Genomic DNA, 15,322 nt, shown 5'->3' with positions numbered 1-15,322 from the left:
CCTTGTGGTGACTTCTGTTGGCATGCTTCTCACTGTGGCTGCTCCTGTACCTCGGACAACTTCGGTCTTCTCAGCTATGCCTCCCGCACGCCCTTCAGTAACTCCTGGGCCTTCTTCCTCTGCTTCATCTGCATCCGCTAGCTCTGCCTCATCCTGGGATTTAAATATCCTGCTTAGGTGCTCTGGTCGGCAGAAACTAGACTGCACCTTCGCATTCTGAGTCCTCATTGCCTCTGAGCCCTTCTTCCTCATCCCAGCAGAATTATGGGAATTGAAGTCCGTAAAGGATTGTGTGACATTAGTTTGTTTTATTTTACAGTAAGTCATCAATCTTTCAGGAATTATAGGGGAATCAAGGTATAAGGAGGTATCCAATGTCCCCCGGCATGAGTCGCCTCGCATGTGATCGTCCCATCTGATACCACCCCCACGGTCACTATCAGGTAGCAGCTGCCTTTACCTGGTCACGTGAGAGGAGGCCCATACCGGGTTTCTAGGGATGGACTCACTAGATTCATCACAATTTGTAGATCATCCACCCTTCCAGGAAAGGCTCTACACACCTGGCAATTACCATGAACCGATTATTTCAATGTGTTAATAAGGGTTACCCTTCCTTGCTACGAGCAAGATCATTTCCATAATCTAACTTTTGAAATGTAGTGTTTTGTACCTGGAAGAATTAACAATTCTCTCTCCATAGCCAAGCTCCAAGTGTTTGGCAATCTTTTGGGTGATGGTCCCTGGGGCTTGGCAAATCCCCCTAGCTCATGATTTCCATAGCAAACAGCAAATCTCAAAAACTCAACTTCCCTCAGTGAGAGACAGTCCGTATTGAATCCATCCGTCCCACAGGTGATTGGTCCTTCATTCCTTCCTGTAGGCTGCAAACATATTGTAAATGTACACAGCCAATTTACTTTGCAACTGTGACTAGGCAGTAACTTTGTTAAGTAATGCTTCTAAACTAGAGCTGGGCAAGCCTGCTGGTGCTCAGGCTGAGCCGGGTCATAAATGGGGCTCCAGTCTTACCCTTCTCTCGGGTTAGTGCCTGCCTAAAGCATGGTCAGACCACAAGCCCCACATATGCTCCCTTCACCAAAAATAAAAAATAAACATTTTTAAAAACCTGCTCCTGACAAGCTTCTGGCAGCTTGTATAGGAGTACAGCGGCCAGACTCCCTGTCCGAGACGCCCAACTTCCTCGAATGACTGCCGCCCACCTCTTTGTGCCTCTACATTGTTCATTCCCCTCGCCATCTCCCACACCCTCCAACCTTCTCATCATCATTCTAAAAATACTGGTGCTGGCCCTGCATCTCCCAGTGACATTCCTCTTTTCTCTGCCCTCCTTCTCCATTCCATCCCCAAAACACCAGTGCTGTCCCTCCCCTTCCAAGCACCACTATCCCCTTGTTTGACCCCCTCCCCCAGCTCACCAATCTCCTTCCCCTGTTGTAAAGAAAAGAACACTGGCACTGTTCTGGACTGCATCATCTCCTCCACTACCATACCCCTTTCTCCTCCCCACTGCCATCCCACCACATGGCCATTTTTAGTTCATCTCGCATTTGACGCCGGGAGACAGACAAGTCCCTCTGGCTCGGTCATACTAGAGTGTATGTTGGCTCTACCAGGATTATGCTAAATTGCTCCAATACCACAATCCTAAAAGTACACTATTGTTCCACCCCAACATTTTAATGGTAGTTACTACTCTGGCGCCAAGAGGTGAATACAGTGGTGAAAGTTTTCACTTTATAGTAAGTATTGCACTTTAAAAGATTGTTTAACATAACATACAATGTGAGGGTTGGGAGTGTGATGTCATGAATATTCTGATGAAGACATAAAAATCCAAAAAACTCAATACAGTGCATGAGGGGCAGGTCTATTACTGCTACAAACCTCCTTGGCTTCTGTGCCAGTCTTCTGCCTTTTTGCCTTCTGTTCATGGGGATCATCCCCCTCCTCAGACCTCCTCCTTTTACCTTTCCCTGGCCATGGAAAGAAAGTAGTGTTACTTTAATTGTGGACAGAGAAATAAAGGTATTTCATTTTTTATGCCTTGCTTTAAGGGATATTCTTATTAGCATGGTTTGATTTTCTTGGCGAGCTACTTAATGTATATCATTTAAACGTGCGTATGTCTTACTACCCACTGATATCAGTTACGCTAGGTCTCCAGTCCACTGACAAAAAGCATAACTCACAAAAGACGGCTGCATGTCGGCCATTGCACAGTTTATCACGCTGCAGGCCAGAAGGCTGGAGACCAGAATAAAGGAGCAGGGGCCGGTAAGGAAAGTGAGGTTAGCTGTGGAGTGCAAGAAGAGATGGTTTGGGGGCTACCCAGTGGGAAGGTGGGGTGGAAGGGGCCCTCCCAAAATAAACAAGATGAAGTGGGGGTGTGAAAGTGACCTTACAGGAGAAAGACTTTACTGGGTTGTCCTCTGCAATGCAAAAGGGACATTTGGACCCAGACCCATCACTCCATCATGTTAATCACTACTTTCGTTACATCGTGTTCTTTAGCACCAAGACGTCAGTGGAGAATGCTTAAGTTTTATAAGACAGTTGAATTTAACATATGATTTTATATGATATGGCATTTATTACACGCCTGTACATTTCCATACAATGTGAATGTTGGGAGTGTGATGTCATAAGTGTTTTGATGATTAGAATATTAAGTGAATGCAGAGAGTGAATGTTTCATGAACGATAGGTAGATCTTGAGTTGGCTGATCGGAGATTGGACTATAGAGTGCTCACTATCCCTTAAATGAACTTTACAAATAATCCATCTAAGAATCCACGTTTTTGCTAATGGCTCCAGCATGTTCATTCAAGAGAATCACAATCAACTGAATCACAACATTATGGCAACAAGGTTTGATGAGGATGGGAAGCAACAAAGGTGTGACACCCATTGCGCTTCACCCACAAATAAAAATAGAGTTAATATCTTACCTGCCAAACCCCAGATTTTACATTGCCATGTCCACATTTGGCAGATGGACAAAGTTGACAGATCTCTGCATTCGCCATAAGAATAAAGTTTCTACGTTTTTGTGTACACGTTAAGATGGATTTCTAAAATCTGTATTGCCAAAACCCAATAAAGGTACTTGTATGAGCAGTTAAGGCTTAGTCTCAGAGAGTGTGAGTGTGGGGTCAGGGGCCCTCAATGAGTCCACACAGTATAGTACACAATAATCCAATTAATGGAAAGTCAGTTAGAAAAATGCAGTTATTTATTTTATAACTTTTGAACACACTGAAAAATTAATCTAACAGGCAGTATTATCACACAACACTCTATAATACAAATATATACATTCACCATACGTTCACTTAAACACGTTCACTTAAATAACATCAAATAACTTAATAAATCAAATGAGGTAAGTAAGTTAGATGCCGTAAATGATGGGAACCAATCACAAGAAAAATATCCTAACTCGAGAAGTCCAAACCCTACGATGAATGGGGCCTTCTACTCAAAAGTCACAGAAGAGTTCAAAACAATGTTTCTCACCAGTAGGAAATCTCTTATAAAGGATGCAATGGGCCCATGGTGGCGATTAGTTTCAAACACAGGTTCGACGATCAAAGGTGAGTGGAATGGAGATAGGAGACAAGGGGACTTGTTCCCAATGTTATCCTACATAGGACAGTTGGGACAGGCAGACTGATGCTTACTTACCCCCCCCTGACTTCGATTTTCCCGAGAGATCTTTATTGCTCGTCTGGAGGCTGCTGGGGGCTCGATCGTCTGCCGTTAGTTCCACTGAGAGGTGCCCGGGAGTTGCGGGTTTGAGGATTCTTTCAGTTGGCTGGTAATGCAAGATGCAACACTTGTCAGTAAAGGAATGCAGAATCCAACAATAGAGGCCTCCTTAGAAAACATCATTGGATGGAGGAAGGCAAGTTCCAGCAAAGATCAAAGTAGCTGGCGACTTGTGGCACAAGCTGTTGACCACCAAAGTTCCGGACCGTATCGCAGAACAGCAACGCTTCTGACGAGGTAACCTATGAGAGAGCTGGTCAGTCCACCGAGCAGTCCAGGGAGACTTTCGAAGAATCTGAAGGGCTAGATCCTCGAGAATGCGTTGAGACTAATTAGTCCCACTAGTCCAGTGACTGAAGCACCAATCAGGGTCTTCATACATCAGGCTGAGGAGCAGGGCTTCACCGAAACAGACACAAGAAGGGATGGTGGGCAATTTCAGGAGACGTGTTCGGATCTTCAGCGGGCTTCCCTTCTTCAAGGTATTCTTGGCTCCAGCGTAGATCTGAAGAATAGCTGCAGTGGTGCTGCTTTTATCCAAGATTCGAGCTGGAAGCAAGTACAAGCACACCAATGGTAAGGATGTGCACCATTCAAACAGAGAGTAGTTGTACAATTAGGGACAACTACAGGCTTCACATCCGCCCCAGTAGCGGACTCTCTGGCACTGTGGATGTGGACTGGGACTAGAAAGTCGTAGGCTTCTTGCTGGGCCACACACACACGCTCACTAGCCTGCGAAAGCTGCAGCTTTCCCAGGCAAATACATGCCCTTAAAAGGACTTTCCTGACCTGAGATGGCAGGAAGAAGACCAAACTACAATATGGCAAAAGAACAAGCAAAAGTATGTGGCACAGCCATTTTAGGGCACTAGCCACGTTTGCAGTAAACGTGAGTGTGCACACTAAAAAGAATGCAGAAACTGTAAAAATGTAACTGCTGCCAAAAAGCTTGTTTTTAGGCACATATAAAAGTAACCAGAAATTCTGTGTGTAAAAAGCTTGTGTGAAACAGTCTACCCCTTGCACTGCATTGTAGGATGCTGTGTGCAATGTTAAAAATATTACAATCAAAAGGCAAACAGTGTTTGCCAGTATTGATAGTCCGAAAGACTGATCAGTTGCCCCCTAACATGTGAGCAAAACACAAGGGAAGTGAACCTGAAGGCTTTACTTCCCTTGAGAAAGTCAAGAGAATATAAAAATAGAGCAAAAAGAATGATGTTCCATAGGTAACTATGGGGGGAAAGTTGCAAAATGAAAGTCATTCAGAACACAGGTTTGCACAAGGCAGAGGTTTTACAGTTGCCAGGCACGCTGTTTATATGCATACGTATGTTTATATGTATGCATTAAGTTTACATCTTTGCCGCATTAAGTTTACATCTTTGCCAGACAGGTTACATTTTTGCGTGGCACCTTTTAGCAATTTAGCCATGTTTTACAATTTAGCCAGACATATCTGTGTGGGTTCCATGTATTAAAATCGCAGCAAAAATGGTTGTGGACACCAAATATCGCTGCAAAAAAGGCTGTGGTTTTGTCGCCGCAATCCATGTAAAGGATGCGGGGGACACCCCCGCAACCCCTGGCCCCCATTATACCATTTAAGGGGAGCGGGGGAGACCCCTGCAATCCCTGCTCCCCTTAAATGGTGTAATGGGGTACACCTTTAACGGGTCAAACCACAGCATTTTTGCCGCAATATTTTGTACAGGCGACATTTTTGCTGTGGTTTTATCACTGCATACTGTCTGTGTGTACTAAAAACGAAACTGATTTTCCCACAAAATGTGCACCTAATGAATCAACAATGTACCATTAGTATTCCCACAGTTAAAAGGTTCCATCATCAAACAGAGTTGGCTGAAAATATTCCAAAACTATTCATACAAAAATGCAAATATGCACTACAGAAGTGCAAATGTACGAAAACGACATATTTACAAGTGCCTCTATAAAAACAAACTATTACATACAAAAGTGAATTTGGACAGCCACAGACAATTCCATACACTCTCACATTTATTGTACTTGTCAGTAGTTGTAGAAATGCACTTTTAAATGTAATGATGAAATAACAGAATTTATATTCATCTGATGTCATGTTTTATGTTGTATTTGCAATGTTTCCTCGCCCTGTAGAAAGGCCTCAAAGCATGTGCTTGGGGTGCCAGGTAGCCTCTGCATATGGGCCTCATCGTGGACTGTTTACTACCTAAAGTGCGGTCCATGTAGCCTAGTTTGCATTATTTTACAATCTCATCTCTAATTTAATCCTCTCGTATTGCATTCCAGTGTATTATTAACCAGTTCATTACTTTGTCATAAACTGCATAAATTAACCTGTGATTTGAAAAGCTTTCAATCCAACGCAAACCTGAAACCTTCTCATTGGCGATGGAAGCCTTCTCTTTTCAAGCACAAGTGAAAATATACACACCGTTATTTATTTATTTATTGCATTTGTTACATGCCCAGACCCATAGTTATCACGGCGAGGTTACAGACAGCTTGATTGCAAGAGCAAACATTAGGACGGCCATTCGGGCACAATACAGAATATTTAAAACAATAGTGTTAATACAAGAATAAGGACAGGTAGTGTATCCAGGAGTTAACAATCAAAGACAATCATACATAATCAATTCTATTTACCTGGCATCAATGATGATCAAGATCACTCATTTATTCCTAGGGCAGGGTGTTGAGTGTCAGTATTGGTTAAATAGCCACGTTTTCAGGGCTTTCTTGAATCCTGAAAATGATTCCTCATTTTTGATGATGAGGGGGAGAGTATTCCAATGTGTCGGGGATAGGTAAAGGAAGCTGCTGCCTCCTGCTTTAATGATCTTATAGCGAGGGATGATTAGGAGTGCTTGGTTGTTGGATCTAAGGGGTCTCAGATTCTTGTTTGGCTATGGCATGGTTCAGGTAAATAAGAGCGCTTGAGTGGAGGCATTTTAACGTGAAACACAAGGTTTTGAAGATGACTCTGGCTTTGATACGGAGCCAATGGTGGTCTCTTCTGATATTAGAAATGTGTTCAGATTTTCTAATTCCAAGGGCCGCGCGAAGGGCTTTATTTTGAATAAGCTGGAGTTTATTCAAGTTAGCCTTAATGGTTCCAAGAAAGAGTATGTTGCAGTAGTCGATCCTGGATAATATCAGTGCTCTTGCCAGCGTGATGCAATTGGTAGGGGGTCAAGAATTGGCGACTGAGGGCAATACGTTTGGCGGTATAGGATGTGGAAGATGAGGGCATTAATGTGTTTGGTCATGGTGAGATTGGCATCTAAGTAGACACCTAGAGTTTTTACTTGTTTAAGTACTGGTATCATGATGAGTAGTCAGAATGTAGTGCCGCTATTTTAGATTGAGAGCCCACGATGAGTACCTCAGTCTTCTCGTCATTGAGGCAGAGACTGTTTAATACCATCCAGTTTTGAATTATGGCATAGATTTTATTAATGGTAACAGTGTCTTGGGTGTAGTCTGCCGATAGTGGGATGAGGATCTGGGTGTCATCTGCAAAATTGGTTTAGATGACACCCATATAGTGTTGTAGAGAGTGGGTGAGAGGCAGGGGCCTTGGGGGACCCCAATAGGCACTGGGATAGGGTTGGCAGCTTCTTTGCCTATGGAAACCCTGGAGGTTCGGTCTGAAAGTAAAGATTTGATCCAAGTGGTGGTTTCGGTGGAGAAATTGAAGTCTTTGGCTAGGATCGAGCAAAGTTTATTATGGTCTACTAGGTCAAATGCTGCAGAGAGGTTGAGGAGGAGGAGGATACAGAGTTTCCCTGAGTCTCTGATGGTGTCCATCTGGATTTTTAGGTCCAGGAGGGCCGGTTCTGTGCTGTGGTTAGGACAAAAGGTGGATTGCCTGCTGCCACAGAGTTGGTTCCGTTCAAGGTGTGGTTGGACTTGGTTGTAGGCTAGTTTATCAAGTATTTTAAGGAGAAATGGGACCTATATATAAGTTATTGGCCTATAATTAGTGGGCACAGTGGGGTCCAGGGTGGGCTTTTTCAAGAGGGGAGTGACCCAGGCTTCTTTGATACTTGCTGGGACCAGGTTGGTATTGAAGGATGCATTTACAAAGTTGGTGATGATTGGCGTGAGGGTGTGGGCACAGGATTTGACTACTGATGCTGGGACGGAGTCACCTTTGCAGTTGGAGGCTTTGAGTTTGGATACAGTGTCAAATACTATCTTTTGGGAGACTGGTGTGAAATGGAAGGGGGAATTAGTGTTCTCATGAGGTGTTAGGGTCGGGTTAGGAATAACAGGTTTGTCTGCTAGTAACTGCTTTTTGGTTGTGATTTTGTTTTGGAGTAGTTCTATTTTAGCTGCTAGCGCATCTTGGATAGTGGTACACCACTCTTTACTCAGGATAGTAGAGTTCATGGCTGGGGTTGGGTTTTCCAATTCTTTCAGAATTGCGAATGATTCTTTAGAATCAGAGCTGGCATTGCTAATCCTGGTATTATAGGCATTGGATTTGTGTGTAATAATGGCTGTTTTGTAGGTTTTGTGTGTCCTGGTAGGCTTTTTCTGACTCTAGGGAGGGGTGCTTTCTGAAGGCATGTTCCAACACGCGTTTGGTTCTTCTGAGTGAGATTAGGTCATCATTGAACCAAAAGCAGGAACGTTTGTCTGAGCATTTGGTTTTGGTAGTGAGTGGGGCTGCAGCATTAATAGTTGCTGTGAGACAGTTGTGGTAGGTGTCTGCTAAAAGACTGGGGTCGTGGCTAGTGAATGAGGTGGAATATAGCACTTTGGAGAGGAGTGGCATTAAGTTTTCAGGGGTGAGATTCCGGGAGTTTCTAGTTTCATAAGTATTGGTTGATTTGGGTTTGCTTAGAATGGGTTTGACGGGCTTGAGTGTAAATTTAATATTATGATGATGATCAGTCCAAGTAAGGGGAGAGATGGAATCAATGGTTATAGGTGTGTTTAGCGAAAGGATCCAATCGAGGGTTCTGCCTTTGATGTACGTGGGGGCATTCACTAGTTGGGTGAAGCTCATGTCCTGCAGGGAGAAGTGGAGTGCTTCTCTTTGGAATCTTGGCTATCATTGAAGCCTAAGTTAAGGTTTCCCAGAATTATGCATTTTGTATTAGGTTTTATAAGTGGAGCTAGTAGTAGGGGAATTTCAGTTTCTGGATGGTTATTCGAGTTAGGAGCTCTGTAAATTACTATTCGATTGATCGTGGTTTTACCATTTTCATATCCTGCAATGTTTTCAATGGGACAAGATCTGAGCTGTAGTTTGGTCTTGGCTATGATGGTGACAACTCCTCCTTGTGAGTGGGTCCTGTCTGTTCTAAGAATGGTGTAGTCAGTTGGAATGGCGGGCGTAAGCAGGGGGCCAGATGCTTGATGAAGGCAGGATTCCGTAACTACTAGAAGGTCGAGCTGAGACTCCATAATGAGGTTATGGATTTCTATGGCATGAGCTCCTAGGGAGCGGGCATTTATGAGGGCGCCTTTGAGTGTAATTAGTGTCTGACTGGGAGGGTCGGGTACTGAGTGTGTCATTGGTTTAGAGGCTGAATTAGGTTTCGGGTTGGGTATGGGGTTTTGATGATAGGCGTGCATTCTGGATAAGGTTTGATTAGGCGGTGTAGGTTCGTGTGTAGTGAGATAGGAGCGGATGAAGGTTTGTGACCTTAAACGATGGCGTCTTGATTCCCCCACTAGGGGGTGAGAATGTTTATCAACAGGGTTGAATTGTTTCTTAACACGTTCCAAAGTATAGGAAGTGGTATGATAGTTCAGGTCAAGGCTATTAGCATGTGCATTGACATTAGCTATGGTATTGGGGGCATAGTTCGTGGTAGTAGGGAAGGGTGGGGTGGGACATGGAATAGGGTGGTGCCGGGGACAAGTTGGTTTACTAAGGCCGTTCTTATGCCTCCAGTATTGATTACCCATACAGGGTATGTCATTTGGTAAAATACAGAACGGGAACATGAGGGAAAGCCACTCTGGCATGTTAGATGGGGTGTCAAAGTGGAACTAGGTAAATAGTTGTTAAGTGATAGGCTGTGGAGAGGTAAGAGTGTAGGAGGAAACTCCTGCTACACTTTGTTTGGCAGTGGGGAGACAGTGGGCAAAATCACTTTGTTGAAGACAGCACGATGCCAGTGGGTCAGTACCGTGTAGCTTCCGCTAGGCTAGCAAACAACGTTTAACATGCATAAATCACGGTGTCTAATTGCACTTAACCTTCTGGGCAAGCAGCATTTGTATATGAGACACAGTAAAACTAGCAATCAACGTTTAAACATGCATCAATCACGGGTACCTAATTACACTATGCCTTCTGAGCTAGCAGCATTCATACATGAGACACACTAACGCTTTTAGGCTAGCAGCATTTATACGTAGGGCAGAGTTACGTACTTGCCATAATGCAGTGGAGAGGCCACTGATGACAGAAGTAGACTCTAGTTGGCGACACACTGAAGACCATTTTACAATTATGCATAACTTCGAATAGTGGCTAAGTGCGGTAAGCGTGACTCACCTAGCGACATATGTCTAGCGTGTGAGCAGAGAGATAATGGGTTGGGGGTGCAACAATCAGGGTGTCACGCGCGTGCGCACTGTAGTGGGTTACAATTAGGAAGGTGAGGGTGTTACAAAAGCAAGTACAAGCAAATACAACAAATACAACAATGTGAGCTTAGCGGTAGGCCAAACTATAGATGGCATAGCATAGTAATAACCAGTTGGGTTAAAAGTTAGGAGCTGCATAGATAGTGACAAAGCTGGACATTCAACCCCCTTTGATTACATGATAGGGTTCAAATGTGTTCAACTGCAAGTGACATGAGAGGCTGCTGAGAAAGCCATAAAATAATGTTTTTTTTCAATGTAGAAAACACAAGAGATTAACTACGAAAATGAATACAAAACATTTATCAAAGTAATGCTTCGTGCTCTGCCAAAATGAGCGCAAGTAGAAACTTATCTGTTATTTTTCTCTTTATTACTAAAACACAAACAATGCAACATTTTAAAAACATGGTGAAATATCTGTCACATAGAAAGTGTATTTTGAAATGCTTCATTAGACACTGTAATAGAAACACATGTACATGCCCACACATATCAAAGCCGTGTAAACTGTAAAATTGTCACTTTAATTCTTACTTTACCAAGGTCCATGTTACACAAAAAATTAGTAAGCAGTCGTATTGAAACGTGATGTCATGCACAGAGAAAATGATTACTCATGCACGGTTAGTAATAAGGATAATATGTAAATAGGCATTTATGTATGAATAGGGATTGTAAAGATTCTTATCTGAAGTTGCTCATGTAAAATATGTGTGGGACTTCCATGTTAGTGAATGAGAAATTAAACTGAAAAGCGCGGACAATTTTTGAGATGAGCTGGAGCAGCCAGAAAAGGTTTCTCAAAGGGCAGCGGAGCAGCAGTTCTGTTAACTTGAACAAGGACAGTCTAAAAAAAGACTGACATGTGTGGCATGGCACTGGTCTGGGGTTTCCAAATTGGAAGACATTCATGCCTAGTTTTTTCTGACGAACACCAGATTAGGCGTGCACAGGTAAAGTGAAATTGGCTTCATTTCAATAGAAACAGACAGGAAGACCAGCACAACTGATTGAATTAATGACCCCTATTTGCCAGGAGTGGATTGGCTAACAGGGAAACAGAAGTAATAAGGATCCTATATCTTAGAAGCAGACTGAGGCCAGATCAGTCGATATCTAGATTGGGTAGAGTTTGGAGTCCCAGCTGATCCCACAATACTTGACTGCTTAGGTAAGAGCAAGCAGCTAATTTAATGGATAGGCCATGACTATAGAGTTTCTTGGCCAAAAATGTGGCACTTTGCCAATTTCCAATATTCACATTTTTAATGCTTGCTCCATTAATTTGGAGGCAAAACTAAATTACAAAAGTGAACTGCTTTGGAAACCGGAAGCAAACAGCGTTCATATGCTTTCACCTGGAAACAGTAAACTGCTCTTGGGGGTGAAACATGGCAGTTTGCCAATTTTTCCAATTTCAGATTTTCAGACTATTTCAATATTTTGGTGGTGAATTAAGTGATTTCTACTGATTTTTCGGGAAAATATATATATTTTTCATTTCCATGGTTCACCATTAAGCGGCACCATGATCCATTTGTTAGGTAAACCTTTTTCAACTTTCCCTGTGTTGGGGGCACACTGTGTTTATTGTGGTACTGAGTTTCGGCACAGTGGCTAAAGATAGCCTGTGCTGCCCACTGTACTTCTTTGGCCAGGAAAAGTGGACACATCAAAACACAGAGCGGGAGGAATCCTTGCAGGGGAATTTAAAATGCCATGTTACTACTGTTTTTAAGTTGCTCTTAATTAACTGCCGTAGAAGTCACAGAAATATGAAAGACGTTTTAGCTCTGTCCACCTAATGGGTTATTCAGAGGTTGGTTTGTGTAACCTCACATGTCCCCCTGTGTGGCGTGATGGAGTAAGGAGGCTGACAAGATGGGGAAAACCCTACCTCTCCCTAGTTCTAGAGGGGTTTTCCCTACCTCAACACAGGATAACTTTCAGGATTCGCCCCCGTGACACTCTAATCAGTGATGTTAAAACGGGAGTTAAGCATTGCACAAAGTTTCCTTGGAGGCGTCCTTATCAACAATGTTGTAGGGCTTTCCCCGGTACCCACATCCCAAGAAAACAAGGTTGCCAAGATCCCTGAGGGCTCGTTTACGTGTTGCCTGGAAGTTAGCATGGCAACGCTGGCATCCACTAAATCGACACCAGTGGCCGCTTCCTACTTGAATGGATGTAGGAACCAGTCACCTGACTGCATCTTCTTAAGCACCTCCCTGCAGATGCACCGGTGCTGCTGAACATTCTTCGGTAGCTGTTTGATGTGTCTCCTGAGTTATTGTTTCCTTGTGTACCGAACCTCGTTTCTTGCCTTCACGGACCTTGTCTTGGATTAACCCCTTTGTCCAGCTGAAATACCGTTAACAACCCTGCTTCCCTCTTTGACTTCTCTTGCCTTCCAATTGCCAGCACTCATTGCCCGCTTCATGAACTGAACTTGGACTGCTTACGGATTGCCCCTTTCTACGTTTTGCATCTCGCCGCCTGATTTGGAATTCAACCTCTGACTGTCCACGGATTGCCCTTTCCTACGTTTACACCATGCTGCCTGAACTGGAATCGACCCGGAACGTGCAAAGGACTGCCTTGCAAATTTACCTGAAACAGTTTTTTGGATATTTCGAACTCCGGACTTCTGTTTCTGGATATCGTGGACTTGAGACTTTTTGGTCGTTTTCTTTTCTTTTAGTTTCGTCCTCGTGTCATCGGGTAGGGTTTTACGTTTTCCAGACCTCAGGATTATCGCTTCAGGAACCCGGAAACCCTGCGCTTTTCCGACGGACTCTCATGTTGTTCTCAAGTGGATGCACGGTAAGACTTTTTGCCTATGGAGATATATACTGAATATCCAGTAGTCACACTCAACTTATTTGGGTATCTCATTTCAGAGCACCTGCAGCAGCAAGCCCCTGTACCTATCGTCACCTAGATTCACTGCTTAGGCTGTTAGCTGTGTCTATCACAGTTTAGTTCCTCTTAAATCAGAAGAGCATAGTGTACAGTGGTATTACCCTAAACAGTGTATTGATTGCTCTTGTTTTCTTGCAGTCACCCATGTCTCGTGCAGCATCTAGTCTTCCAATTAATCGACTTCTCTGTTCTACCAACCAGAGAGGTAGATTGGTAGGAAGATCTCGTCTCCTACACTACGGGTCAACATCCTGATGCCCGAAGATCAAGAGGAGAGCTCTGACAATAACTCAGCTTCTTGTCAGGATGCAAGTAAAAAAAGAAACCAAAATACTGTTCTCTATCCAAACCTACTACTCTATCCCCACCACTAACAAATACACCAAGAAAGTCACCAGGAGAAAGGCTGCCTTCTCCTGGTGAAACAATCCAGTCTTCGGTTGATTTAATAATAATCTCTTGGAACAGGGTCTGATTTGCCAAATATGGTTAGACAAGGAAAATGACTCCCTTCTCCTAGTCTGTAAGAGCTGTGGAGACTATCCCTCGATAGTCCTAACAGTTCTAGCTTCTTTTGGTATCTTTCATATATGCTGGGTTTGCCACTGTGATGAGGGAGTACCCCCCCGAGGCACTCTTGAGATTTATGGTTTCTCATGCCACCACTACGACGAAGGAGATTACGCCTGAGGAAGACTTGGCTCTTGTAGCTCTCTGTATAACTACTGTGATGAGGGAGATCACTCCTGAGGGAAACATGACTCTTGGTTCTTGGGTATCACTACTATGATGAGGGAGAGCACTCCAGGGCAATACTTCAGGTTCAGTAGCTTTCTTAGGGCTACTGTGATAAGGAAGATTACTCCTGAGGCTTTCTTTAAGGTTAGTAGCTTTCTTGGGGCTACTGTGACGAGAGAGATTACTCCCAATGCATTTGTCAAGCTACTGCAAGCCCCTATTGGGTCGACTGTGGCCCCAGTTACCTTGTCTTTGGAGCAACCATGTCGCCGGTTCTTCATTGAGACATGGATTTGTTAGTCATCACGGACTGCTGCTTCTTCATTGAACACTTCCCGTCGCTCTGGGTCTGAGGAGTCTGTGGCCCTTCAATTCTGGAATCGTTGTAGGACCTAACTGTCTACCTCAATCAGGTCACACCACTAAAGTCCTTCTGCCAACAGCTGCACACGTTGGCTCTCTTGCCTTCCCTCGAGTGCTCTGCCGACCAGGGAAAAGTATCCTCTCTGGTGAGGATCGGTTGCTGCAACTTGCATCCCTGCTCCCAGATTTGAACTTCCTGGGGATACCAACATTCATGACGGCTTCTCTCTTCTTCTAGTCCTTAATTTCTTGTTAGACTTGTAACTGTTCGCTCCTCAGAGGACTGTAAAAGTCTTTCTTTTGTCTTTGTGGATCGGTTATTCTTCTTTCCCTCTTCTTCATCTCAGTATGGTTAGCTGCCAACCAACAAGCACTCTTTATGGATTTTCCATTCTTCCCTTCGCAGTACTTGTAAGGAGTGTATGTTATGTTAAAGGATATTTGTACCACGCACTATCGCCACCGTATTGGTCCCCTGGCACTCTGGCAGATCTGAGAAGGAAAGAGGGTGGGGTGGGTTAGTAAGGTTGAGCAGGAACAAAGATGAAGAGAGCTGTGATGTGCTGTTGGCAGCCTCAGTTCGGTTAAGACAGTTCGCTGAGCTTAGGTGTGCTTTTTGGTTGGTAGCCGTGTGTGAGAGGTCTATGCAGAGAGGTGAGATTGTTTAGTCGGGTTGGTTAGTGGCATCGCTATTTGGAAGCGATGCATGTTAATCATCACAACCCTGTCTAGATGTGAGGAAATGCCAGCCTTCACAAATTCTGTCTGGATATGACTCGAGCCAATCTTCACAATTCCGTCTCGATATGATGCAAGCTAGTATTACAATTCTCTCTAGATGTGACGCAATGCTAATCGTCACAATTCTGTCGAGATGCG

The 15,322-nt window shown here is 43.8% G+C and overlaps 1 protein-coding gene across 7 annotated transcripts in view; it reads right to left on the bottom strand.

Moving 5' to 3' along the window:
• The window catches only part of POLR3C (RNA polymerase III subunit C), a 685,095-nt gene that overhangs the window by 282,591 nt on the left and 387,182 nt on the right, over positions 1 to 15,322 (bottom strand). For all 7 annotated transcript variants that reach the window (XM_069652779.1, XM_069652773.1, XM_069652781.1 and 4 more), the window contains one exon: positions 1,909 to 1,997. In XM_069652779.1, the coding sequence (XP_069508880.1) occupies positions 1,909 to 1,997 (89 nt within the window). The remainder of the gene's footprint in view (positions 1 to 1,908; positions 1,998 to 15,322) is intronic.

Source organism: Ambystoma mexicanum, chromosome 1p, assembly GCF_040938575.1.
Source record: "Ambystoma mexicanum isolate Mex_15411 chromosome 1p, UKY_AmexF1_1, whole genome shotgun sequence".
Lineage (NCBI taxonomy): Eukaryota > Metazoa > Chordata > Amphibia > Caudata > Ambystomatidae > Ambystoma > Ambystoma mexicanum.
The sequence above is the reverse complement of the archived record's forward strand: the minus strand, read 5'-3'. Positions and strand labels throughout refer to the sequence as shown.